At 56.9% G+C, this 23,924-nt stretch overlaps 11 protein-coding genes across 11 annotated transcripts; 7 read left to right on the top strand and 4 right to left on the bottom strand.

Moving 5' to 3' along the window:
* Positions 1-45: 45 nt before the first annotated feature.
* On the top strand, positions 46-4,530 carry L226DRAFT_479468 (Vps54-domain-containing protein). Its single transcript, XM_067676848.1, has 11 exons — positions 46-429; positions 479-1,716; positions 1,769-1,815; positions 1,864-2,007; positions 2,064-2,307; positions 2,359-2,941; positions 3,004-3,125; positions 3,184-3,270; positions 3,331-3,453; positions 3,507-3,598; positions 3,655-4,530. The coding sequence occupies exons 1-11, from the start codon at positions 171-173 to the stop codon at positions 4,283-4,285; spliced, it is 3,570 nt and encodes a 1,189-aa protein (XP_067541157.1). The 5' UTR covers positions 46-170; the 3' UTR covers positions 4,286-4,530.
* Positions 4,531-4,669: 139 nt separating this feature from the next.
* Positions 4,670-5,950, top strand: L226DRAFT_530720 (Brix-domain-containing protein). The gene is made up of 5 exons (XM_067679922.1): positions 4,670-4,953; positions 5,007-5,296; positions 5,347-5,448; positions 5,510-5,645; positions 5,699-5,950. The coding sequence occupies exons 1-5, from the start codon at positions 4,749-4,751 to the stop codon at positions 5,851-5,853; spliced, it is 888 nt and encodes a 295-aa protein (XP_067541156.1). The 5' UTR covers positions 4,670-4,748; the 3' UTR covers positions 5,854-5,950.
* Positions 5,951-6,064: 114 nt separating this feature from the next.
* On the top strand, positions 6,065-8,058 carry L226DRAFT_609442 (uncharacterized protein). The gene is made up of 7 exons (XM_067686057.1): positions 6,065-6,440; positions 6,494-6,601; positions 6,655-6,801; positions 6,868-7,332; positions 7,389-7,616; positions 7,676-7,788; positions 7,845-8,058. The coding sequence occupies exons 1-7, from the start codon at positions 6,111-6,113 to the stop codon at positions 7,921-7,923; spliced, it is 1,470 nt and encodes a 489-aa protein (XP_067541155.1). The 5' UTR covers positions 6,065-6,110; the 3' UTR covers positions 7,924-8,058.
* Positions 7,845-9,818, bottom strand: L226DRAFT_204562 (uncharacterized protein). Its single transcript, XM_067672853.1, has 3 exons — positions 9,689-9,818; positions 8,494-9,606; positions 7,845-8,424 (listed from the first exon to the last, which is right to left on the bottom strand). The coding sequence occupies exons 1-3, from the start codon at positions 9,698-9,700 to the stop codon at positions 8,029-8,031; spliced, it is 1,521 nt and encodes a 506-aa protein (XP_067541154.1). The 5' UTR covers positions 9,701-9,818; the 3' UTR covers positions 7,845-8,028.
* Positions 9,819-9,871: 53 nt separating this feature from the next.
* On the top strand, positions 9,872-11,000 carry L226DRAFT_479461 (uncharacterized protein; the record flags this gene model as incomplete). Its single annotated transcript, XM_067676847.1, has 3 exons — positions 9,872-10,369; positions 10,434-10,669; positions 10,753-11,000. 3 exons carry the CDS (start codon positions 9,872-9,874, stop codon positions 10,928-10,930), a joined length of 912 nt encoding a protein of 303 aa, XP_067541153.1. The 3' UTR covers positions 10,931-11,000.
* Positions 11,001-12,134: 1,134 nt separating this feature from the next.
* L226DRAFT_567040 (uncharacterized protein) lies at positions 12,135-12,943 on the bottom strand (the record flags this gene model as incomplete). The annotated part of the gene is made up of 3 exons (XM_067683971.1): positions 12,135-12,471; positions 12,534-12,770; positions 12,831-12,943. 3 exons carry the CDS (start codon positions 12,941-12,943, stop codon positions 12,135-12,137), a joined length of 687 nt encoding a protein of 228 aa, XP_067541152.1.
* Positions 12,944-12,968: 25 nt separating this feature from the next.
* L226DRAFT_204279 (uncharacterized protein) lies at positions 12,969-13,785 on the top strand. Its single transcript, XM_067672852.1, has one exon. It carries the CDS (start codon positions 13,154-13,156, stop codon positions 13,640-13,642), a length of 489 nt encoding a protein of 162 aa, XP_067541151.1. The 5' UTR covers positions 12,969-13,153; the 3' UTR covers positions 13,643-13,785.
* Positions 13,786-15,110: 1,325 nt separating this feature from the next.
* L226DRAFT_454634 (GTP-binding protein lepa) lies at positions 15,111-18,342 on the bottom strand (the record flags this gene model as incomplete). The annotated part of the gene is made up of 20 exons (XM_067675189.1): positions 15,111-15,232; positions 15,349-15,468; positions 15,553-15,652; positions 15,766-15,805; positions 15,931-16,138; positions 16,288-16,422; positions 16,511-16,682; positions 16,743-16,808; positions 16,865-16,941; positions 16,996-17,139; positions 17,191-17,252; positions 17,308-17,507; positions 17,562-17,720; positions 17,772-17,826; positions 17,876-17,894; positions 17,947-18,034; positions 18,085-18,094; positions 18,150-18,177; positions 18,233-18,258; positions 18,314-18,342. 20 exons carry the CDS (start codon positions 18,340-18,342, stop codon positions 15,111-15,113), a joined length of 1,860 nt encoding a protein of 619 aa, XP_067541150.1.
* Positions 18,343-18,754: 412 nt separating this feature from the next.
* Positions 18,755-19,634, top strand: L226DRAFT_609438 (mRNA splicing factor). Its single transcript, XM_067686056.1, has 4 exons — positions 18,755-18,899; positions 18,952-19,132; positions 19,187-19,298; positions 19,363-19,634. Exons 1-4 carry the CDS (start codon positions 18,811-18,813, stop codon positions 19,464-19,466), a joined length of 486 nt encoding a protein of 161 aa, XP_067541149.1. The 5' UTR covers positions 18,755-18,810; the 3' UTR covers positions 19,467-19,634.
* A 160-nt stretch (positions 19,635-19,794) lies between these two features.
* L226DRAFT_501176 (uncharacterized protein) lies at positions 19,795-20,850 on the bottom strand (the record flags this gene model as incomplete). Its single annotated transcript, XM_067677816.1, has 4 exons — positions 19,795-20,028; positions 20,083-20,413; positions 20,473-20,531; positions 20,593-20,850. The coding sequence occupies 4 exons, from the start codon at positions 20,848-20,850 to the stop codon at positions 19,885-19,887; spliced, it is 792 nt and encodes a 263-aa protein (XP_067541148.1). The 3' UTR covers positions 19,795-19,884.
* A 1,460-nt stretch (positions 20,851-22,310) lies between these two features.
* On the top strand, positions 22,311-23,924 carry L226DRAFT_609436 (uncharacterized protein). Its single transcript, XM_067686055.1, has 7 exons — positions 22,311-22,434; positions 22,490-22,510; positions 22,567-22,667; positions 22,726-22,747; positions 22,808-22,908; positions 22,969-23,110; positions 23,166-23,924. Exons 1-7 carry the CDS (start codon positions 22,371-22,373, stop codon positions 23,642-23,644), a joined length of 930 nt encoding a protein of 309 aa, XP_067541147.1. The 5' UTR covers positions 22,311-22,370; the 3' UTR covers positions 23,645-23,924.

Raw genomic sequence — 23,924 nt, 5'->3', positions numbered from 1 at the left:
AGATGCGCTGGACTTCAGGCTGTCTCAGGCCTGTCTCAGGCCTGTCTCGTCCTTTCTCTCACTTATTCTCTTCCGACTTCCTAGTTTTCCGCCTTTGCTTCATGAGCTGAACCTGGGAGTGCTCTGCTGCTTGGAAACTTGTGGTACCACCGCCAAACACCCCCTGATTCATGTCCGACTACGCGTCTACTCCCTCGCGTCCTGCTTCACCTGTCGGAGAGCTTCCTTCTTTCACAGCTTCGCGCTCATATCGCTTCAACTGGGACAACAAACGTCCAGGACCGGGTAGTGTTTCAGAGACTACGGAAGGGAGAGGAGATTACCTAGCGAACAATACCCCGTACGATGTCTACAACAATGCCTCCCTGACTTCCCTGGCATTAGGTGCACTCCCAGCAGAATGGAGCAGCACGAAACATGGGTTCAATGGTACGTCCGTAACGTACGACATCGCAGCGTTGTATCTTACATCGCGCAGCAATCTCGAACGTGGTGAATAACCCGCACAAGAAGTCTGCACCGCCTAAGGCGCATTCCGCACTTCCCGCCGTACCTCCTGCCGACCTACCACGCGTCCGTCGCAAAGACTTCGACTCCTACCTCCGTGCTATTTCACCTGAGTGGGAACGCTTCGTGCACAACGCAGAGCAAGGTCGGGATGGCGTCGCGCAAATCGAGGAGCCGCTGCCTCCGTCCAGCTCGGCTAGCATGGAAGTGCCGCCAACGCCCCGCACACCGAGGCCACCGCCTGGCAAGGCGCTCCCTCCGCTAGAAACAGTACCCTCTGTGTTCTTCGAGAAGGAGTTCAACTTGGGCGACCCGCGCACCTTCGCCGCTGTCACTGAACAGCGCGAAGGCGAGGAGGATGCTGACCCCTCATCTCTCTCTCACTCGCTCCCTCTCATGGAAAAGCTCTCGCACTACGCCGACACGATCGAACAGCATCTTATTCGCGAGATCTCTGTGCGGTCTACGTCTTTCTTCGCTGCGCTTGCGAACTTGCAAGATTTGCAGACTGAGTCGGAGCAATGTCTGGACCGTATATCGCACCTTAGAAGTCTTCTCAAAGACGTGGACGAGAAGGGCGCAAAGCGCGGTTTGGAGATTGTCCGAAAGGAGGGAAAGCTGCGCAACATGGGTGCAGTCAGGGACGGGGTTCGGTTCGTGGGAGGCGTCATGGATATGACAGGCGTCGCGAGAAGTCTCGTTGGCGCAGGGCAATGGGGAGAAGCACTGGACATGATTGAAGAGCTAGACAAACTCTGGCATCTAGAGACTTCGTCTACTCAACTAGCTCGTCCACCACCGGTGCCTATCAAGAACGGCCGGTCATCCCCTTCACCTTTGCAAACCGTCATGGAGTCACCTCCAGCAACACCTCCGCCGCCGCCGCCGCCGCCGCCACCGGCCCCTCAAATACCCCTCTCCTCGTTGAGGGCATTCGCCGCGCTCCCGGAGCATCTACGGACGTTGACTATGGAGATCACAACTTCGCTCACGTCCGAGTTCGTGAATCTTCTTCGACTTGACCTTGTAGAACGTATCGACTCCAACCAGGAGACGTGGTCAGAGGAACGCCGACAAGCCTTCAACATGTCTCTACGGGATCGTCTGCGCCCGCTGCTCCAGTCTTTGGTCAGGACAAAGGGTATCTTAGAAGCGACATTGTCCTGGCGAGAAGTTGTCATGACGGAAGTGCGCAATACGCTGAAACGGGTAGGCTATGTGGCACGCGAAATGTCGTCACCTTGGCTGACAAACGATGAAGCGAATACCCTCTCTTGAACTAGGCGAGGATGACTCGATACCACCACAGTACGTCCGATGCAGTGTTTGCTTGTTCATTGCCAACCTATATTGCAGATCTAGCGGAGCAGTAGAGCTACGCTCTATGTCACATTCTGCTTTCCTTGAGCTCGCTCGTGCAATGTACCGGAGTCTCTTGAACTGTATCGAAGGTCTGCACCGTCAAGGTGCAGTGGTCCTTGATGTCGTACAGAGTGTTCAGTGCGTCTGAGGACATTTATCTGGGATCCAACCCTCCCTTCTGACGTCGCCCGCAGCTCGCCAAAGACTCCGGTAGATATCACTGCCCTACAGGAGGAGTTGTCCGACATCCTGTCTTCTGCAGCAGAGCTCGCCAACGCGCATGCGTCAAAGGTCATCGCCATCCGTGCAGAGCAGCATACCGCGCTTGACCTGGCCAACTTCTGTATGCTCTTCAACGAATCCTGGGACTTCGTCGTCAAGTCCGAGACCATCTGCAGGCGAATGATTGTCGGCCTGCGTGGTACGATTGTCAGCCAGGTGCGTTAACCAGCGTCTTCAATATTACCCCTGTAGGCTGATCATTCGTAGGCAAAGGCTTTCCTGCAACATTTCCATCAAGGGCAGCTGAACCAGTCTGCCAAGTTGGTGGAAGATGAGCAGTGGAACGCGGCAGAGGTTGCCCCCACCGTGCAGCGCACAGTTGATATCATCGTCGACGCCTCCATCACCGATCCTCCCGAGCTCCTCCTCAATCGCCCTTCACAGGACACTCTGTCCCCCCAGCTTCCCACGTCACCCCCTCCATCGTCGCCTTCTCTCACAGTCAGCGGCAGCTCTTCCACAGGGCAATTCCAACCATCGTCTCCTCTCGCGTCGCCCAGTTTCCCGCCATCACCCGGGCGCTCTCCACGGAAGCGCAACCCGACTGCGCACACGAAGCACCTTCGCGTCGAAGAGCGTGCATACTTCGCCGTCTCTGCGACACTTGACGTGCTTATGCTGCTGATAGACTACCTCAAGATCATCGTCAACCTCCCGCTGCTTACGACGGACACGATGAGCCGGGTCATCGAACTGCTCAAGTCGTTCAACTCGCGGACATGTCAGGTAGTCCTGGGCGCCGGGGCGATGCGTTCCGCTGGGCTCAAGAACATCACCGCGAAACATCTCGGTACGTGAATTCTCGCTCTGCTCCGTGAATTGAGGGAATCATTAGCTGATATGAATCGCCAGCCCTTGCGTCGCAGTCGCTTGCGATCATGATATCGCTCATTCCATACGTCCGAGAGGCGTTCCGGCGGCACCTGAGCCAGAAACAAGCAGTCATGCTCATCGAATTCGACAAGCTCAAGCGGGTGAGTACCGTGGCGCCTTTCTGGATACTATGGGCTTCTGACGCTCGGGCGCATCTAGGACTATCAAGAGCACCAGAACGAGATCCACGCGAAGCTGATTGCGATCATGGGCGACCGGCTTACGGCCCACATTCGGACCCTCCAGGTGAGGAATGTTGCGCTACTTTTATCCTAGTAACTAACAAAGTGGTATTCTCTTCTGTAGGCTGTTCGCTGGGACGTACCAAAGCAAGGGGGCGGCGTCAACGACTACATGGAAGTCTTAATCAAGGAGACCGTGACCTTGCACAAGGTTCTCTCGCGCTACTTACCTTCTTCTGTGGTCGAGGTACGTACGCGGCACAGTAGTTCAATAGCATTCTCGCTGAGCAAGACAAACAGTACGTCATGACTCAAGTCTTCGCTGCCATGAACTTCCGACTGTCGGAGGAGTACACGAAGATCGAGCTGCCGTCGGTCGAGGCGAAAGAGAGGTAAATACCATAGGGACAATTCCACTCATGCGGCTGCTCACACTTGAATCTCCTAGACTCCTTGCGGACGCACGCTATCTTCAAGAGAAACTCACCGGGCTCAAGAATGTTACCGCGCCGACTGCAATGCTCGAGACCATCGTATCGGAGAAGCCCATCGCGTTCAAGCAACCACCACCACAGCCGGCACCTCAGTCTCAGCCTGCCCCTCATACAGGTCGCTTCCGAGGAATGCTTGCACGCGCTGGGACCCTCAACGGTCGTCATTCAACGATGCCCCCTCCTGCCGCACCTGCGCGGAACGTCGAGAAGGCGCTTCCGCCGCCCTTCCTTACGCCATCCCCAGTTATGTCCCCTTCTCCGGGCCCGGACTCGCGTGCAGACACCCCTCAGCTCGATCCAATGGCCGACAACGCGCCTGTATCTGCGCCCATCGCAGCTCCGGCTCCCGTCCCGATCACAGAGAAGGCCCTCGTTGCGGAACCTATTGAAGCGGACGGCACTGCGGACGCGGATGCTGATGCAGATGGGCCTCCACCCCAGACTCCACCCAAGGCGGAGGGGCCTTCCGTGAAGGATGCACCTGCGCTGCAGCTGAATGGGAACGACGTGATGATCGAGGAACTGAACCTGCCTCCGCCGCCCTCTGAGATGGACACGCATCCACTGGCAGAGAGCGCGTCGTAGGTTCGGTCACTTGCTGTGCCTCGAGCTTCTTCGAGGAGCTGAGTTCCGTTCGCGCAGTACTATAGTAGTTTAGGGACTTTTGCATCGTATATTACCTTCTGTTCCTCTGGCCGGATACTGTCTTGGACCCCGAGGGATGTACATGGAGCAATCGTACTTTATGGAGTTCTCCCATTGCTAGCCTTCCTCGTACCATCTGTGCATGTCCTTGTCGAACACATCTTAGGGCACCTCTGATCCTTCGGATTGATTTATTTGCGAAGCCTTCGTCCGACAGACCGTGGGCCAACAAGTAGGACTCTCAGGCCGCAGAGATAAGATTAGCGCTCGACAGTCAAGTTTTCTGAGAAAGGAAGGTCATGGGTATATTGTAAACGGTTTTCTAACTCTCCTCTAAAGTCCAAGCACTCTCTGCCACCCACTGTCTGTCTTCTAAAGCTTCATTTGTCCCTTTCTCCCAGCCATGGCTTCGCTCCTAAAAGAACAAAAGAAGGCGAAGGGAAAGCGCAAGGCGGACGCTATGGACGTCGACGAGGCCGAGCTCGTGCCAACTGCGAAGAAGCCGAGGAACAAGCAGCGAGTGCTCATGCTCTCCTCGCGAGGTATCAATCACCGCATGAGACACCTCATGAATGATTTGGAGGCGTTGCTTCCGCACGTTAAGAAAGGTGAGTATGTGTGTTACCTGAGTACCCTCCATGTCCCAATGTTATCCCCGTAGATTCAAAGCTGGACTCGAAGAACCACCTCAACCTCCTCCCCGAGCTCGCCGACCTCCACAATTGCAACAACACGCTCTATTTTGAGGCGCGCAGACATGAAGACCTGTACATGTGGGCCGCGAAGACACCAAACGGCCCGAGCATCAAGATGCATGTTCAGAACGTGCACACCATGGACGAACTGAAGATGACGGGCAACTGCCTCAAGGGGAGCAGGGGCATCCTGAGCTTTGACAAGGCCTTTGATGAGACGGAGTGGGGAAAGCTCACGAAGGAGTTGTTTACGCACGTACGTTCTTTTACTTTCGCGTCGTCTCCGGTGCGATTTTGGTCCGGCAGATTTTCGGCGTCCCCCCACAAGCCCGCAAGGCGAAGCCTTTTGTCGACCACGTCTTGACCTTCTCCATCCTTGATAACAAGATATGGTTCCGTAACTTCCAGGTGCGTGCTTAGCCCATTGCTACCTAGGTCACGGGTGCTCATGAGACCGCGTTGTGACCAGATCATCGAGAAGGACCCGTTACAGCCCAATGGGCCTCCTCAGATGTCCCTAACGGAGATCGGCCCTCGTTTCGTCCTCACGCCCATTCGTATCTTCGAAGGCGCGTTCAGCGGTGCAACAGTGTACTCCAACCCCGGTACGGCGCTCTCATACTCTCTTCGCGCAGACTGCTCATATGACTTGCTGCAGAATTCGTCACGCCTGCAGCCGTCCGCTCAGCGATGCGCAGAGAAAAGGGAGACAAATACGGCAATCGGAAGCACGCACAGGCGGAGCGCGGGATGCGAAAAGAGCTCAGGAAGAGAGAGGATGATGAGCTTGCTGTGGCAAAGGTGTTCGCATAGGTGCTGTGTACTACTTTTTCTCTGCCCATTGCAGCCTCGTTCCTCTTCCCGATTCCCAAGATCCGCACAAGTTTGACACAAGTCGACGCTTCGTGGGTGTTATAGGACTGATTACGATGAACCTCTTACCTGAGGGTGTGCTGCGGCAATCGACCTCTTCATATTCTCGGCGACTTTTCTCTTCCTTCTATGTCACCATCGTATGCCCCATCTCCTCCCCTTGCCTCCCTCTGAAATCGCTGCAGCTATCATACGCGATGACTATGGAAACCGCGGTTGCCCCAGCTCAGTGTAAAGGCTGCTCAGGAATATTCCAGAGCAAGAATCAGGCAGAAGATCACGCCCGACGTGCGGGGCACCTCACCCCGAAGTGCATTGTACGAATCTGCACAGAGTGCAAGAAGACCTTCGCTAGGAACGAAGACCAACAGCAACACGTCAAGGCAACCGGACATATGCAGAGCGGAATTCCTAGTGGCCCCAATGGATATCCTACTCCTTCTGCACCAGTCACCGCTAGTACAGGCGAGATCTTTGTTTGCGAGAACTGTCACTCGCAATTCCCTAACGCGGGTGTGCTCGCCTCGGTATGTCTTTACCCAGATACCCCGTACTTGTTCATCAATCACTCGTCTCGCAGCACCGCAAACATGCGCACGGGGCATCGCCCAGCGCACTGGGGGCGGTCAGCAAACCAGCATGCCCTACCTGCTTCACCCAGTTCTCTACCAACGCAGAGCAGGTAGAAGTAAGTTTCGTCAGTGACCTCTGTACGATTGGCGCCTCTGACCTTGCCCGCAGCATGTCACGACGACCTTGGCTTGTAGCGCATGCAAGATATGCCTGCAGCCCGGTCAGGCTTTGGCTGACCACTACTGGGACTCGGTCAGGCATCCGAGTTGCCGGCCTTGTGTAAAGGGCTTCGAGGACGAGGCAGCATATACCGCAGTGCGTACCCTGCTGCAGCAACCACGAGGGTCAGTTATCGACCGCAGTGGCTGACCACGTCCATAGCATAAGAAGATCTGCCCCATTGCACCTACTAAGACAAACAACAAGCAGGCACCGGCCACAGCGGCACCCAAAGCCTCCACCCCAAGCACCAACACGCCATCTCCCTGCGTACCGCAGACTTCCATGGAACAGGACACCCCGCGCAAGTCACTCTGGGGCTCATGGACGCGCAAGGCCAATGGCGAAGATAATACCAGTCTGGTCACTCCGAAAGCTTCGGTGTCGACTAACCGGGCTCCCTCGCCCGCCTTGTCGCAATGGGGATCGTCGTTTCTCAACGGAAGTGGCAGCGACAGTTCCCCCTCGTCGTCTGTGCGGGGGACGCCGAAGTCCACTAGCTCAGGCAGCACGACCTCCGGTCGGCCTGCGCAGCGTGCTGCCCCATGGGTATTCAAGGAGCCCTCGCCGTCAGAGTGGGAATCCCCCATCCCTAAGCCAGCATCTCTCGCCCCATTGGCGACAGCGGTATGTGTGTTCTTCTGACCATACTGCATGCATCTAATGATGGGTGTATTCTCCAGCCTGAGCGTTCGAACGGGTCCAGCCCAGGCGAAGCGACCTCTGCGGCCGACATGCTTCAGTCGACCAGAGGTAGCTCCAACAAGGACGACAATGGTTCTGTTGCTGAATCGGCTGCGCCCACCGTCACGGACACTGTAGCCAGGCCTGCATATTCTTCCGTTGGGGAACGTGTCCACGACTTACCGACCAGGATGCCGAATACTCAGCTCGTCAAGGAACCACTCAAGGTGATCACGTTTATTGCCATACGGTTGGGATATCATGAGCTGACTGTAGTGCATATAAGCATTCTAAGTCGCAGCCTAGCGTGAATCCTTACTCCTGGCATTGCAGGTTATGCATGCAGGACCCCTGCGTTGATCCTGTCACTACTATTTGCGGGCACCTGCTGTGTCTCGAGTGAGTCCCCAAGCCGTCGATTTCACCAAGAGCTCTTCCTGACGATTGACGCGCAGATGTGCGATGCGTGAGATGAAAACTAGTTTGGGATGCCCAGTGTGCAAAAAGGTGTTCTTGGTACGGCTGCAGGTCTGACATCGAGTGGGAAGAGTGACATTTCTACCAACGTGTACATCATGACGATCCGCTTCTGGAATGTGTGTTTTGGAGAGCTTCTCTGTGATACTATGACAATTTGTACTACTGCTTAGCCACGCGCAGGAAATCGCGAAAATGGTCAACGTCTGCGATAGCGATTTCCATCCCCGCCGACAAGAGCGATGCCCAACCCTGGTACTGGGTCTCCTGACACAGCGCAGGTGGACTCATCACGTTGTCGAAGCCCTCGCCCTGTGCAGAAGGCCCAGGGGCTAACTTCCGGACGAGCTTCCAAGAGCGCAGCGGGACCTCGTCACCATTCGTGACCACACCAATCCAACACAGCGATGTAGAACCGGTGGAAAAGCACTCGGCACACAAATCCGCAAAGGCGGATAAACCGGGGGGGTCCTTGCCAGTGAGTTTCTGGGAAAGCCCGATGAACGCGAGGAGGAGATGCGTGATGGGAAGCTTTCCCAAGGCATCTCTGAGTGATCGCTACAATGTATCGTACCAACAACGCTGTCAGCACTGAGATCACGTATACAACAGCCAATGCCGCCTCACCATGAGTTGTTGTGCTGTGTCGCACTGCTCCCCCACAAAGGCAAGAAAATCTGAGCGGATAATCAGGGTACGGAGAGAAGCTGCTGCCGCTGGTGAATCCGCTATGCGCGAGAGTACGCTGAACATCTCTTCGCGGATATCGGTCGGGAAGACAATCGAGGTCAACTCAAGAATGCGCGGAGTCGTGTCTGCCATGATCGTCGGAAGGACCAAAGGCGTATCTCCCCACCAAGGGACGGAAAGGAGGGAAAGGTGCCGCGGAACCGCCATTACAAACGCGACGACCGGATCGTCCGCGGTGAAAGCAGCCAGCGATGGCCATGCCTTTGAGTTTCTGTTCTCGACCCAAGCACGGCTGCTTTCCTCCCGTAACAGGTGGTCGTCCGCCTTCGGCTTGCCCCAGAAACCCCCGCGGAGGATGAAGTGGGTAACTGATGGGAACGCACGGGCCAGGCCTCCCTTGAAGGGGTTCGAATGTGTCATAGAGGCGAGCAAGGCGAGTCTCTTCACGCGAGGAAAGGCCGCCCGTGTAGATATACACGGTGGGAGGTCGCAAATGAGCTTGAGTTCCACCAAGTTGCTTGCGAGGGGCGCGAGGGCGTGGAGGGCGGCGTTCTCGATGGTACTGTTGTGTGCCTCAAGGCTGAGAGTGCGAAGTGGCAGATTGGCGAGCTTGCATAAATGCGCCGTCTCGATGTTTTCAAGGCATACGAGAAGCTCTTCGAGGGCTGTGGCCTCGGTGATGGTCAACCAGACCAGTGGGTTAGAGTACAGTGGCGGGTAATACACAAGGAGTTGCTTCAGGTGTGTACAATTTCTCAGCACCTGTAGTATTCTCTCTGTGTACGGTTCACGGTCTACGTGTGTCCACATGATGTTCAGTGCGCGGATCTGCGGCCCTCGAGGACACGGGCTGCCAATGCGGAGGAAATGGTAGAACGACGCAACCTTCTCGGCGCCGAACAAGGTGACGGTACTTCTGCAGAGAGCTGGTAATGCAAGGCGCAGGAAGAAGTGGCAAGTCCTCATGAGCCTCGACGTGTCAGATGTGCGAAGGAACGACAGGATGTAGACTTGTACATCGAAGTTCAACGCGAGGAGGTGCGGGGGGTTCTGCCACAAAGCGACTCGACCGGTTAGCGGTCGTATACGCAGAGCTGCTCAGAGCTGGAGGATGCGATGGATAGATGCTCACATGCCCAACCATCTGTTTTCATAATATGTTTGAATTGCTGGAGTTTCTGCAGCCGAATGATTGATGGGGAAGGTCGTACTTGATAAAGCTTGTAATAAACTCGAGACCCCTTACTTACCCAAGATGACGCTTACGTAACGTCTCATCCAGTCTCTCGTGCTCAGTTCCGGCTGCGAGAATACCATGTCGCGCGCACTGGGCATCTCGCTCCCGGCCCCTCTCCGCCATTTCTTCTCTCTCTTTCCTCTCTATACCCACCCCGAAATCGAGTCGCCAGACAAGGCGCGTCCCCTCACCTCGCCAACCCTCTGGATACACGTCCCCTGGAGCCCGGATGCGGATGTGCTGAGCAGCGACGTCGAGTGTCTCAAATGGCAAGCATACCTTGCCCTGCGCGGGCTATCTGACATCGCCGTGCGGTGGGACATCGCTGTTGACGGTGCGCTGGATGCGCGGCTGCCGAACTTGCATGTCCTGCTCAAGACGCTGCCCGGGGCGTCCGACGAGGTGAAGGCGCAGGACGACGGCGAGGGCGAGCTCCTGCCTGCACATCTGATCCCGGAGTGGGTCGACGGCCAGGTCGGGGCTCTCGACGAGCTGGAGGGGTACGTGGACGAGGCTGCTCGGGATGAGAGCCGGGCTTGGGTTGCGCTCCTTGAAGGCAACGTGCATGCCGCTCTGGTACGTCCGTCCGTCTGTCCCGTACCGCGAAGCTTCTCACTTACTTACGCGCGCACATATCCAGGTCCTCAACCAGCCCTCCCCGTCGTCTTTGCTCAGCCTGCTCTCCCCGTACCAGCACAAAGCACGTCCGCTGGAGGCTGTCCTGCCGCACCCGCCAGCCCCGCTCTTCGGCATCAGCTCCCTCCTGCCCCCGTACGGCACGCACGTCGACGTCGACGCCATCGAGTTGCAATACCGCGACGCCATCGCGTCCCTCTCAGAACGGCTGGGCACGGACAAGTGGTTCCTCGGATCGTCGTGAGTGTCCTTTCTTGCTCGCTGTCTTGGCATGATCTCCCAGGCGCGGCTGCTCATCGTTCATTCCTTCCTCCCCCCCGCAGATCCCCCACCGCGCTTGACGCGCTCGTGTTTGCGTACCTCCATTGCATCCTGCACTCGAAGGACCACACGCTGCGCTTTGAGGTGACGCGTCGCGTGAACCTCGTCGCTTGGGAGCGGCGCGTGCAGAGTCAAGTGCGTAGCGGCTTCCGGCTGGTTCCTGTACTCCCTTCCTCGTAGGCCGTATATATACATATGGCCTCCGCAAGTCCTCATTGTGCAATCGCAATCCATGTTGTTGTGCTCACCGCGCTGTCGAGTCTTCAAGAGCAGGATAATACGGCCGAGTTGATCAGCAGCAGAGGAAGAACTCGCCATTCCATGCATGGCCGTTGACGCAACTCGACCCGCCCCAAGGTAAAGTCTCCGTTTGCCCTTGACCGTCTGGCTCGTCCCCGGCCGGGTGTTGTGGCCGGGTGTTGGACTTGCTGAGAGCGAGATGAGAGTGACGACGGACTGAACATTCCGACTGCATTGCGAGAGAGGAGACTCGAGCGCGGACCATGCCGTCATGAGAGGTGAGGCCTGCAGCTGAATGTGACTGTGAACTTCTCGACAAACTCTCATCCATGCAAGATCTCCCCGTAGCAGATTGTCTCAGACTCTCATATCGCCATCTTGACCCCGTCAGATTCATTGATGGTCGTCCCAGACTGTCCCCGAGCACCCCGACGGAGGCCCCGAGCACGCGTGGACGCCTGGGTGAGTACATTGACATAGTAAGTACGCCGCGGCGGTCGGCCATGGCGGCGCAGTCCTCCCATGAACCATCGAGCGTCGAGTCGACGGGCTTTCCTGCATCCTCTCCGTCGGAACCCTGTTGTCTCCCGTGTGTGGACGAACGATGTCGATGATGGACTACGGTATGTAGATCCTCCGAAACACTGATTTGACCACACGTCCGCTGCGCCTGCCGGGCTACGGTCAGAGATTGCGCAATCCCGCTGCGTCTTAGACTCTGATCATCGCACCGCATCCGTGTCGTCGTCGTCGTCGACGGCGAGCATCCCCCGCCCTACGCCGAAACGACAGCACCCGCACAGCTACAAGCCTCAATCAGTGTCGTCCGCGATCACAACAATATCACACAGCACACAGCACCATCGAAGAACCTATCCCTTGTTTTGCACTGACTACCAGCGACACATCGTGACAGTAGGTTACTAGGAAAAAAACGTCCCAGAACCCCGCGCGTCGCGCGAGATTATAAACTAACACATGACAATGCGTTGCGTCGTGATGAACTTGAACTGTCCTGAACCCAAGTGAAGAATGTCCCCTGTCATCCGCCCTGCACGTGGAGTATAGTAGTAAACCCCCATCGCATCTTCGCCGCTCGGCGAGCCCAATCTACCCGCGCGTGCGGGTGCGCTACGCGCGGAGCTCAGAGAAGGAGCCCGAGAGAGAGACCCGCGAGCGAGAGGAGCGCGGCGCCCGACGTGAACTGGAGGGAGCCAGCACCGTTGCCAGCGCCGCTCGTGCCCGACGCGCTCGGCGAGGGGGTCGAGCCGGACGTAGCGCCAGTGCCGACAGCAGCGCCGGTGCCAGAGGGCGCGGCGGCGGCAGAGCTGCCGGACGCAGGGGTGCTGCTCGTCGTGTTGCCGGCGGCTGCGGCGGGGGAGCCGTTGACGGAGGTGGAGGCGGCGGCGTTGGTCTTGAAGGCGTCGAACGTCTTCTCGGCCGTGGGGTTCACGGCGAAGACCATACCAGCTTGGCAGTGCCTGTCGTGGAGCGGCGCGCGCTGGTCAGTGACACGATCGAAATGATGGGGGTATGGACGTACTTGGCCTGACGGCAGTAGAACCAGAGCGGCGTCGAGGCGTTGTTGATGGTGATCTGCCAGACGGGGAAGGAAGTCGCGGCGGGGTCGACGAACTGGTAGCCAGAGTCGACACCGGTCACTGCGCCGGTCGCGTCCGTGATGTTGGAGCAGGGCGCAGCGAAGGTGGACTGGGTGACGGTGTGGTTCTTGTCCAAGAACTGGAACTGAATCACATCACCGTTCGCGACACCCGTGAGCCTGCGCGGGCATGATCAGGATGGTTTCGCGAGTGGCAAGAAGGAGAAAAAGACGACGTACTGGTTCGGGGTGTAGGTCAGGGAAGCGTTTCCGCCAACCTGGACGACGTGCGTAGTCTGGGCAAACGCAACACCAACGGGCAGGAGAGCGGCGGCAACAGCGGAGAAACGCATCTTGAACTTGAGTGGGTAACGAGAGGACAGGTAGTGGGCAGAAGTTCAGGAAGTGTTAGCGAAGGACGAAGTAACCGACTCGAGACTGATTGCGGCATTGTCAGCGGATGTGTGCAGAACAACAAAGACGAGGAGGAGACGTACCCTGCTCGTGGAGTGCTGGAAGCAAAGAGGACTAGCTCGACAAGGGGGAAGGAGGATGGGGGCCTGATGCGTTGTCTGCCGTCCTTTTATTTCATGTCCTCACGGAGGTCGCCGTGGAAACCAAGCAACCATTATCGGATGCGAGACGCCCGCCAGGCGAATCACGATCAGAGGTCCGTGCGCCAGCCACCTTCCCCCTCCTCCGAGTCCCCATTCCTCCAAGCACAATCATCCATCTCTGATCCACTTGATTTGTTTTTTGCGCTCTTCTCACAGCCCAAAGCCCCCGTAGAGGGCTGTATATACCGCGTGCATCTCAGAGAGTCCCCGGGCAGCACGCACCGCAAAAATTGCTCGTTCTTGCGGGGCACTCTGGAATCAGTATCCGAGCCAAGCGCAACCAGAACGTCGGCGCAGAAAACTTCGCGTATCGGCCCAGTATCTTGTCTTCACCAGGCCAACCGGGTCACGCGTCCGGCTCATATTTCAAGCAGCCTTTGCCCATCTCGACACCTCCCGCGCGACCCAGTTCAGCCTATGCGGCATTTACGGTAACCGAGGTACCAACGAGCATCCGGATATGTACCAACCATCCGGTACGGCAGGAACAGCCACGCCTCTATGAAACGAATGCTCGCCCGTCGGGGCTGGCACAGTACAGCACTCGCCGCCATCCGCGCGACTCGCCATTGGCATGTAACTTCACTCAACATTGACATCAGCACAGGAAGTGATGATGGGCGAGTACGTACACACCCGTATGATGTTCCTGGGGTTCGGATACGGTCAAATGATGCGAACTCGTTACTCGGCGTGCAGCTTGCAGATGTCGCGCTCTCGCACCATTCTCGACGATCACTGGGCGCGGGGCTGAACGACTCGTTACAGTTGGACTCCTGTGTGTATCAGCGCTGTCTGTCAACATGTGTTCGCGCCCGTCTGTCCACATAGTACTTATTTGTACTCTGCTTACAGACAAGCACCTAGCGGCTTGCCTTTCAAAATTTATTGACACCTGTCCGCGCTCCATTGACAAGCCTCAGAGCGTACTTCCTGCTTCCTGACATGCAAGACCGGTGCCGCAGCACTAGTAGTCCCTTCTTACCGCATGCTGCTGCTCAATCACCCGAGATTCCCGGCGGTCTCCTTGCATGCTGCAGGGCGAGTTTGCACCTCCAGCATCGAGCAAGCTCGCATACCAACACAAGTTGCTCGATATTGGGGATTCGGGGAGTACTGATCGATGATCCATCACGTCGCTGAGATCCTGATTCAAGGAATCGGGTGTAAATTTTACAAGTACTGCGATTCGGAGGCAATCAAGGCATACTGACCGACAGATACAGTGGACATGGCAAACATTGACGTCCACGTCTGACGTACATTACATACGCCAGCATATCTGAATTCAGCAGCGGTAGCGGGAGCAACAACGGCATCGTGACGCACAAGAACCAGAAGACAGACAAGAGATTATAAGCTATATTTACTCACCTATGGCCAGCTCGCAGCTATTTCCGGCAACAGCAACGCTACGTGAGAGGGGCTCCTCACACCCTCCAGAGGCTGGCAGCAGCGCGCACCGAATCCGATACTGCGACGCGCGGGCGGTGACGCAGGCTTCGGCCTTCTTGCCTCCATGGCAGCCAACGGGAAGCATCTGTAATATTGTGATTGCGATTACTGAACGTTGAACTCGTAAGCTATCGGGGGAACCGCGCTGCGGTCTGTCCGCGAGCAGCCGACCGAGCGAACACGTATTATTGCTAGGTCGCCGCCGCCGCCGCCACAGTAGATGGTGCTTTGCAGATTGCGTCGCACCATACATACAACGGTACGGGGCGGGGGCGTACTCGTACAGCGCAGTTCTGAGAAGCGGCGTTCTTGAGATCTTGGAGCCCGAGCGCAGTCGTCGGCACCGACGGCATCCTCCTGGAAGGCCGCGTCCCTGACGACGAGGCTGGGGCCCGGACGGCGGCGCATCGGGACTCGGTCGCTCGCCACCACATAGTACATACTCGGGCTACTTGGAGCTGAGCAGATCGAAGAACGCCTCCTGCGGGAGGTCGATGCGCCCGACGCGCTTCATCTTGCGCTTCGACTCCTTTTGGTTCTGGAGATGCTTGAGCTTCCGCTCGTAGTGCCCTGTTGCCAACGCGGCACGGCACGGGCGGGTCAGTTACATACATACATACATCCAACGGGGTCCATGCTCCCGGCCGTGACTGTGGGCAGCCGGATGGGAGCTGTGAAGCACGCACCTCCATAGAGCCCGGCGGTGACGTCCGCGCGCAGAGCCGAAAGGGTGCGGCGCGCAATGATCGTGCTACCGACTGCGGCCTGGATGGGGACCTCGAAGAGCTGGCGGGGGATGATCTTGACTACGGAGGAGGGAAACAAGGCGCAATGGTGAGTGAGTGTGAGTGTTTCCGTCCGCCGTTGCGTAGGAATGTTACGTTACGTACAGAGCTTCTCGACCCAGAACCGGCCCGTCTCCACCACGCTGTTGGCGTGCACGATGAGCGCGAGGGCGTCGACCGGCCTTTGGTTCAGCAGGAACGTCATCTGTGGGGAACGCATTGTCGCCGTCAGCCAATGGGAGCGTTTAGGAGGACCAACGCAAACACCACGCGCGACCAACGTTGATCGTGAAACTGAACCTAAAGACCGAAACGCACCTTGCGCAGATCGCTCTTCTCGTACCCCGCATCCTCGTAGCTGCGGACCCAGACCACACCGGCCGACACGAGGGAGAGAGAAAGCCGCACGAGAAAGGGAAGAAGGAGAGCCAGATCAGTACGTCATGGCCTGAGAACGTCGAGAGAGAAACGACAGGTACGGACTCGAAGCTGGCGAAGCCCGAGCTGCGGCTCTTGAGCTTGTCGAAGAAGTTCGTCACGATCTCGGCCAGGGGCAGGTTCACGGTCATGAGGGCGCGGCTCGAGGCAAGGTCCCCACCCTCGCCCGCACCGCCCGGCGCGTCCATAGAGTGCCAGTCCAGGTTTGTCCCACGGTGCTCGAAGCAAAGGTCCATCATCGCACTGAAGTATTCTGCACAACCGGTCCATTGAAGCACGAAGGCCGGGGCAGGTATGAAGCGGAAGCGACGCAGCGACGTAGCGTGGGTGATGCACAAAGATGGAAAATGGTCAGTACATTGTGAAGCTGAAGCAGATGTTCGAGTGGGGCTAAGGACGTACTTTCCGGGACAATGATCGAGGCCTTGACGATCGGCTCGAGAACCGCTTTGACGCGGCCGCCGCTTGCAAACTCGGAGGGTTCTGGGAAGTCGGTGGGATTGCTCACGAGCGATGTGCTCCCGTCCCTGTGAACGACTATCCAAGCACGGAGTCGCCGAGCAACCAAGTGGCTCAAGTTCAGCGGGAACACTCGTACACGCGAAGCAGACGACGATACACAAACCTTGGTACGGTACCGTCGGCGCGGTGATAATTACGTTGGCATCGTATTCGTCTTCCAAACGCTGCCGGAAAACGTCCATGTGCAGAGTCCCCAAGAACCCAAGCCTGCATCCCTGCCCTAAAGCTGAAGAAGTCTCGCGAGTGACCTCGACGCTGCGGTCTGTGAGACTCAGCTGGGAGTGCGAATGGCTGAGTATGGATCACGGAAGTCAAAAGGAACTCCGCGAACTCACCCTCTTAATAGACTCTTCGAGCTTCAGGAAGTCGTTGCTGTCGACCGGATATATACCCGCATAAACCTTATTGGATGAACATCAGGAATAGAGTGGATGTGACGCAACGGGCTATGTCATACCATAGCCTTAGCGGGTTTGAATCCAGGCATTGGTTCCACAGGATGGCCAACGCGATAGAACGTATCACCAATATGAGCTTGCACAGAAAAAGGTCAGCATGCGCACGAAAGACGGCTATCGTGAGCCCAACCTTCAGCAGATTCCTTCATGCTGCAAGCAACGAAACCGACTTGTCCGGGACGCAGACAATCAGTCGGAACCTCCTCAGGGTGCATGATGCCCAACTCTGTCACTTCATACTTCTTCCGAGTATGACACGACGCTATTTTGTCCCCTATTGAAACTATGGATGGGTATAGCTTCATTGACGTACTAGATTGCGTACCTTTACGGAGAACACCGCCCTGTATATTCATAAGGGAGATGACACCACGATAGCGGTCGTACCTACCCGCGTGTATGATGACCGAGTGCATGACACAAATATACCAACCGCACTCACGAAGAGTCGAATAGGAACGCCTTGAGGGGAGCAGACGGGTCGCCGACGGGGGGAGGAATTCGGTCTATTATCGCCTGTAACACCTTTTCGACCCCTTTGCCGGTCTTCGCGGATATTTGAATAACTTCTGCGGGATCAATGCCGAAGGTAGATTCTATCTGCTGCGCTACAACCTCCGGTTGGGCGGCAGGGAGATCAATCTGATAGTGCATGGTGAGCAGTCCATCTTCACGTCGGAAAGCCGCATAACGTACCTTGTTGAGCACAGGGATGATAGTGAGGCCCTTCTCTCTTGCGACGTGGAAGACAGAGATCGACTGAGCTTGGACACCCTGCGAAGCGTCGACTAGCAGAAGTGCGCCTTGGCATGCCGCAAGTGATCTCGCGACCTCCCACGAGAAGTCGACGTGACCCTGCGCCATAACGTCAACGTGGGTAGCGGAAACGACTGTACTCGGACGAACCGGAGTGTCGATCAAGTTCAACAAGTAATGCGCACCGTCCTTCTCATGGAACATGCTTGAAGAGCGTGAGGTCTCGACCTATGTAGTTACTGCGCAAGACGTACCTGGCGGTCTGAGCCTTCACTTTGGATGCGGTCAGTTCCGTAGGTCTTAGAGCGAGCCAAGATGGACAAACCTGTGATTCCGCGCTCACGCTCGACCTTCAATTTGTCCAAGACCTGCTGGTTGAGCCCTCTGTCTTTCTTGTGGATCGTGCCCGTCAACTGTAAAACGGTTAGATACGAATATCACCTACAATTGGCTGCCGACATACCTCAAGCAGCCTGGAGATCACGGTCAGCACAATCCAAGAATCGTTCAGGATTATGTATGACTTACCGATCGGCAAGAGTAGACTTTCCATGGTCTAGGAATTTCGGGTAGGCAACGTGAAACGATATTAACAGCAACATGCAGCTCACCAATGTGGGCAATGATGGAGAAGTTTCTGAAGCGGGAGGTTGAACCACCGCAAGACACTATTCCAGAACGTATTCGCGCACCTTATGACCTCACACGGAAATTCCTCCATCTGAATGGCAGCCTTGGAGCTCGCTACACCCTTAGGTAGCGCATAGCATACTACCGACGTGGCAAATGTCCTCCTTTGATTCTGCACCCAACATGGATGGACGAGTAGTTTCTGGTGACGGTCGAATACTTTCAAGCAGGCCTGTCGCCAGCTCTGTTGCATCAGTCGCCCCGCCGCCCGACCAGGCTATCACAAGCAAGCTATTAAAGAAGTCCCAGCAGTTCTAAAAGGCGAGCACAGGCGTCCGAAGACGCGAAGAACACGTGAAGCAGGAAGGAGTGGTCGGACTTGGTGAACGAGTTTGACGAAGTCGGTGTTTCCGATTCTGGCAATCCTCGCAAGGACGCGTTGCTTAGTAAGCCAGCGCGTGAGGGTCTCCCGGGCGTCTCTCATTGGACGCGACCTCCAGCTTGCCGCCACCAGCGACTCTCACTTCTCCATCTCTCGCGAACCTCTGGATCTGGAACTATGTCTTTAGCAGATGCTTCAGATGCACGAAAAGCGCGTTTGCTTGCGCTACGTAAGCGCAGGGCTGGCGAGGCAGTGGACGAAGACAGGTATGTCCGTTCCGAACAGTATGTGTGTGCGTGTTCCTGACATAAAGCACAGTGGAGAGGCTGAACCGGTCATCAAGCACCGCTCTTTCGATCCCGCAACAAGAACACTAAAGAAGCACACGGATGCTCATGACGAAGACGTCGAGATGGAAGAGGACACGGTCGAGCATCGTGTGGAAGGCCTGGCCGAGAAGATTATCGCAGAGGATGCTGAGCGGAGAGCGCAAGACCTCGTACGTGTACCCTCCCGTTAGCATGCCAACACGTTCCCACCCATGCCGGCATAGGACCTGTTCAACATCGCGCCCAAGCGGCCAAACTGGGACCTGAAACGAGAGTTAGACAAGAAGCTTGCCAAACTGGAGCGGAAGACACAGGAGTCGATACACACCCTCATCCGTGCGTTTCACGCTTTTCCCAAACAGGTTGACGCGTTCCTTAATCTTATGTCTCCTCGGAATAGGCCAACGGCTAGCAGCGCAAAAGGGCCAGTCAGACGACATCGTCGGCGCCATGAAGGCGCAGGAACAAGCTGGCGAGGGCGACTCGTCAGATGACGAAGATTGATATTGACCTCTCCTGGTGCTGTCTCATGCTCTATTCTGTCTCCTTGCTGTCGCTTTTGTATCAGTCATTTACGTGTACCTGTATCCTTATTCTAACAGTGGCGCTGTTTCCTGCGGTAATCGCTTAGCTCACGATTCCGAATAGTGGCATACGCATACTCCGCCTCCCGCGACGCGCCCGCGAGTGCGAGCGCGTGGCCTTCCGGCTAGCCAGTGCGAGACTTAGTCTGACATACGGTACGCCAATCTACCCTACTGCCTGCAAGTAATTGCGCAACACCCCGGAGCGCTGACAAGTCGACAACCTGCCCAACACACGAAATTCGGAATTAGTCCCTGGAGATGCCTCGGCAGAATCAGCAGTACAGCCATGGACGTGCAACACGAGTCCAGAAACGCTGTGCCCGAGCAAACTGGCCTCACAAGATAGGCCGCGAGTTGAGCATCTGGATCATCCGCTGGTCCTCCGCCATGCGGGGGTTTGTGCGATGATGCGACCCCGGAAAATTCATCGGAGTGTTGGCGATGGCCGAGTGAAGTGATGGCAACACGACACCGTCTTTCTTTCCCCGGGACGATGATTGGAGGGGAGAGGAGGGGCGAGAGTGTGTGCCGACCGGCGCAGGCGAGGAGGGCGGGGTAGGCATGGCCGTCGTCGACGCGTCAGAATTCCTCGACCGCGCCTTCCCGCTTTTGTAGACTCCCGGGGGGACCGAGATCGCGCAGAGGAGTGGGTCTTTGTCGACGGTAGGAATGTTCGGCAAGTCCGCGTACGTGAAGTAGGCGGTGAGATGCCATTTGCGGGGCTTTGCGTTCACCGAGGTGAGTACCCACGCGGAGTAGGCCTGTTTCACGAGGCCCATGGGGTGGTGGTCGCTGCGCTCGTAGTGCGACTGCGCCGACGACGTCCACGTCCGCGAGGGTCCTTCCACGAAGCGGTAGGTGCATCTGAAATTATCCACCTGGTGAGAAGGCAGGCACGGTATCTGGGCTGTGGGAGCACTCACTTGGATTTAGGTTCGGAGGGTGGCTCGTCGCCGAGCTTTTCGTCGTAGAAGAGGTAAGGCTGAGGCATGTCCCAGAGTCGATCAGGGCAGGGAACGAAGGGATAGAGAAGAGGGCCAAACCTCGCGCATTCGAGATTGACTCCAGACACGGCCGTCAGTCCAGCGTTTGAGCCCCATTTCGTCGTCGCTCTCTTCCCAGACGAAGAGAGACCCCGAAACGATATATGTAGAACGTTCAAGTTCGTTCAGCCGTCGCAGGACTGGCTTGAGCCGTCCTTGGCGTACGGCCTCGAAGACTATGTGTGCATCACGGGCATCGCGGACGTGGAGTCGGGGGTGGGTAGGGCGCTGCACGTCTTGGGCGGGGGCGTAGAACATGATGACGAGCAAGAGCAACGAACGGTTGCAATGCAAGGAGAAGAGGACCGTATGTGTACTCCATCCTCGACAGCGAAAGAGGAGGCTTATATTCGCTAGATAGACTAGGCACCCACGAGGATGCTGTAACCCTTCCCGTACTCGAGCGCGACCGAAACACTGGGTCACAAGTTGCTTTTCCCGCCGGAATCTCGATGCGGGTCGGACTCTGAGAAAGCGTGGACGGGAGTCAATTATGTCCACGAGCCGTTCCCGGGGACTGACGCTGGGAACGGCAGCGCAAAGAGGTGAAATAGCGTAATGTGCGAGTCTGGGGCGAGATGCAGTGAAGACGGGGCCAAAAATGAGACTGAAGATAGGCGAGGAAGGGGACGCGAGAGTTCAGGAACGACTCTGTTTCGAGGGCAAGGGAAGCGCAGTTCCTCGCGAGATCGACTGGACCCATAAGGTGGGACACGCACATGAGAGCCGACCGGGCAGTCAATGGACAGGGCGTGCCACGGTCCGCCTCCCAGCGCATGCTTTCTCGGGGACGTTTCGGGATGGTTCGAGGACTGAACAGACTTCACATTCCCTTATTCCGGTCAGCTTGGCTTGCCGTAGGTGACGTTCTCAGCGACTCCCCGACATAGTGGAGTACTTCCCAGAAAGGAGAAGACGGTCGCAAGGAAAGATGCCTCCCTTCTCATGGTATCGCACACGGTTGGTGCTCGAGTCGGAGTCGAGGATGCGCTGAGTACGGGTGACGAGGAAACGGTTCGGATTTAGCGCGCCCCAGGCTGTACGAGTCTGTCTACTCGGATTCGTCATCGAGGGATATGGCAGTCGAGTTCCACGCCACGACCGGGCATAAGGAGGGTCTTCTCCCGTGCAGATGGCCGTGCACGTTTCGAGCATGGGATGGAGATAGAATTGGACGGCGACAGTAGTGGACGCCGCGTGCTGCGGAGGGGTCCAGGAAGGACTTACGGACGGCTCGGAGAGGCAAGCGTGAAATAGGCTCGCCTAGGAATTCCGTATCAATGAGAGGAGTATGTGCGACGGAAATGTCGCTGAGCCGTCGCCGGCCACGCGGGCGGATAGGGTGCTTCTGGGATCGCAGGCTTGAGCGCACAGCGACCGCGAGAGAGAATGGGGACGTCGACCTGGCGTTCACACACCTGCTGGCATCGGGACAGGCGGGGCGGGCGTGTAAGATGGCATGGTGTCCCTGGATGAGGCGGGGTCTGTGGCGTGCAACACTGGGGTGCAATGGGACCGTATGCAGAGAGGCTGTTTAGAATGGTTAGAACGGCTTTTATCTGGACAGATGGCAGCGAGCGGGCGCAGATGAAAATCAAACCTCAAACTAAGCTGTTCGTAGCCAAAAGCAGCACTGCACAGGAAGCCACGCCGCTCGCGTGGCGGGGGCGTCTGTGCGAGTGGGAGCGGAGGGCGCGAGCCGCTGAACGGCGAGTCCTGCTTCAGCCATCTCTCACACCTCCCATCCCTCTCAACAATCTATTACCCAGACCTCCACCATGTCTTACGATAGCGAACCACCCGGCCGCCGTATTCCCACTCTTGTGCAACACTGTCAGCGCGGTGAGGACGCCCCCAGGAACGCCGTCAATGCCGTACCCTGACCTCTTCCTCCCAGTCGCCTGTGCCCACGTCGAGAGTACGTCCTGCCGATACCCAAGTCTTCGCTCTTGTCACAAACCGCTGTGCCGATAGACATTGCCAGTCTTGGAGAAGGCTGGCGGTATGATCTCATTAGACCCGTCTTGGAGAGCTGCACGCCAGATACTCTTCGCAAGCTCGAGTTGGCCGATCCAGTACGTACATTCGCCATCGCCTCGCTATGCTGCGGTAGCGGTGACGGTTTTCTCCAAGTACATCGCCAATGAAACCGCAGGTGCGCACTGTCCCCACCTCCCTTGACGCACGCACCCTAATCGGCATCCTACTTCGGCAGACATCTGGAAGGCTCTCTTTCTCAAGCAATACCCTATAGAGGCACATCGGTACGAGTCAGATGCCATGGAAGAGCCCGAGTCTTGGAGAGACATATTCTTTGTGCGTGTTGCGCGTTGCCATGCCCTGTCCTCTCATTGTCCCCACCCATTTCCTTCTCAGGCCGCGCGCGACAGGGAACAACAAAGGCTCAACCAACTCTCCGTCAAACTGAAGGCTTCGCGTCAAGAGGAAGAGGAACGCAAGAGGGAATCCGCCATTAAGCTCACCGACCGAGCTCCCCCCGCGAAACGTGCCCGTCCATGTCCGTCGGCGTCTACTTATATTGCTTCTGATCTATACGCTGACTGCGCTTCTAGGGGGCGCACCCTCTCAGCCAAGGTCCTTATTTCAGAGGGCCAGAATCGACACTGTTCGGATGCAGAAAAACGTCTTCACTCAATCCACACGACCTAGTTTCCAAAGACAGCGAATTGTGCCAAACTCTGTCAGTGCTAAGCCTCCTCCACCCTCAAGCTCTGCCTCGACTTCCGCCGGTCCCCCAGTCGTTGTACGCCAAGTGGCAGTCATGCCAAAGCCGTCACAGTCAAAGCCGTCCAAGACAACGTATACAAAGACGACTAACGCCGTGCCAATCCACAGCCCCTCAACCCCCGCTGCGCGTCTCGCGTCCTCTCCGCCTCCGCCACCTTCCAGTCCCCCTGCTCCGTCATCCCCGCCAGACTTTCGGTCCCCGCCTTCACGCGGGCCGCCAAAGAAGAACCCCGCCTCATCTCTATTCATGCCCAAGCACCGCGCGTACTCGCAGGTACCTCGAGGCGTCCAGTCCAAGTCCTAGATCTAGCAATCACCTTGGCAAGTCGACCATCTTCTGTTTCCACGTCTTACCGTAGTTCGCCGCCTCTGTATTACTATTAGTCGTCGCATCTCGCCACCTACTGTATACCACCATCCTCGGATCCCTGCTGCAATTTCGTCTACTGCTCGGCTTTATCGTATTACAACTACAATGTACTCCGTCAGTGTCAGGGGGGAACTCTGTATTGTATCAACCACACCATTACGGAATAATGATATTCCAGTCTGGACATCTCGGTGCCGTGGCGTTCAGGTCTAGG

Source organism: Lentinus tigrinus, assembly GCF_003813185.1.
Source record: "Lentinus tigrinus ALCF2SS1-7 unplaced genomic scaffold L226scaffold_3, whole genome shotgun sequence".
NCBI lineage: Eukaryota > Fungi > Basidiomycota > Agaricomycetes > Polyporales > Polyporaceae > Lentinus > Lentinus tigrinus.
The sequence above is the reverse complement of the archived record's forward strand: the minus strand, read 5'-3'. Positions and strand labels throughout refer to the sequence as shown.

What these genes read in the sequence shown, in the direction of transcription:
- L226DRAFT_479468 (XM_067676848.1), top strand. Translation starts at nt 171, where the DNA reads ATGTCCGACTACGCGTCTACTCCCTCGCGTCCTGCTTCACCTGTCGGA. An exon ending in TGCGCAATACGCTGAAACGG is followed by an intron (nt 1,717 to 1,768) that starts GTAGGCTATGTG and finishes CAAACGATGAAG; the next exon opens with CGAATACCCTCTCTTGAACT. An exon ending in TACCTTCTTCTGTGGTCGAG is followed by an intron (nt 3,454 to 3,506) that starts GTACGTACGCGG and finishes CAAGACAAACAG; the next exon opens with TACGTCATGACTCAAGTCTT.
- L226DRAFT_530720 (XM_067679922.1), top strand. Translation starts at nt 4,749, where the DNA reads ATGGCTTCGCTCCTAAAAGAACAAAAGAAGGCGAAGGGAAAGCGCAAG. An exon ending in GCTTCCGCACGTTAAGAAAG is followed by an intron (nt 4,954 to 5,006) that starts GTGAGTATGTGT and finishes TTATCCCCGTAG; the next exon opens with ATTCAAAGCTGGACTCGAAG. An exon ending in AACAGTGTACTCCAACCCCG is followed by an intron (nt 5,646 to 5,698) that starts GTACGGCGCTCT and finishes GACTTGCTGCAG; the next exon opens with AATTCGTCACGCCTGCAGCC.
- L226DRAFT_609442 (XM_067686057.1), top strand. Translation starts at nt 6,111, where the DNA reads ATGACTATGGAAACCGCGGTTGCCCCAGCTCAGTGTAAAGGCTGCTCA. An exon ending in ACGCGGGTGTGCTCGCCTCG is followed by an intron (nt 6,441 to 6,493) that starts GTATGTCTTTAC and finishes CTCGTCTCGCAG; the next exon opens with CACCGCAAACATGCGCACGG. An exon ending in GGGCACCTGCTGTGTCTCGA is followed by an intron (nt 7,789 to 7,844) that starts GTGAGTCCCCAA and finishes ATTGACGCGCAG; the next exon opens with ATGTGCGATGCGTGAGATGA.
- L226DRAFT_204562 (XM_067672853.1), bottom strand. An exon ending in ACACAGCACAACAACTCATG is followed by an intron (nt 8,425 to 8,493) that starts GTGAGGCGGCAT and finishes GATACATTGTAG; the next exon opens with CGATCACTCAGAGATGCCTT.
- L226DRAFT_204279 (XM_067672852.1), top strand. Translation starts at nt 13,154, where the DNA reads ATGCGTTGTCTGCCGTCCTTTTATTTCATGTCCTCACGGAGGTCGCCG.
- L226DRAFT_609438 (XM_067686056.1), top strand. Translation starts at nt 18,811, where the DNA reads ATGTCTTTAGCAGATGCTTCAGATGCACGAAAAGCGCGTTTGCTTGCG. An exon ending in GAGGCAGTGGACGAAGACAG is followed by an intron (nt 18,900 to 18,951) that starts GTATGTCCGTTC and finishes CATAAAGCACAG; the next exon opens with TGGAGAGGCTGAACCGGTCA. An exon ending in AGCGGAGAGCGCAAGACCTC is followed by an intron (nt 19,133 to 19,186) that starts GTACGTGTACCC and finishes ATGCCGGCATAG; the next exon opens with GACCTGTTCAACATCGCGCC.
- L226DRAFT_609436 (XM_067686055.1), top strand. Translation starts at nt 22,371, where the DNA reads ATGTCTTACGATAGCGAACCACCCGGCCGCCGTATTCCCACTCTTGTG. An exon ending in CATCGCCAATGAAACCGCAG is followed by an intron (nt 22,748 to 22,807) that starts GTGCGCACTGTC and finishes CTACTTCGGCAG; the next exon opens with ACATCTGGAAGGCTCTCTTT. An exon ending in CGCGAAACGTGCCCGTCCAT is followed by an intron (nt 23,111 to 23,165) that starts GTCCGTCGGCGT and finishes CTGCGCTTCTAG; the next exon opens with GGGGCGCACCCTCTCAGCCA.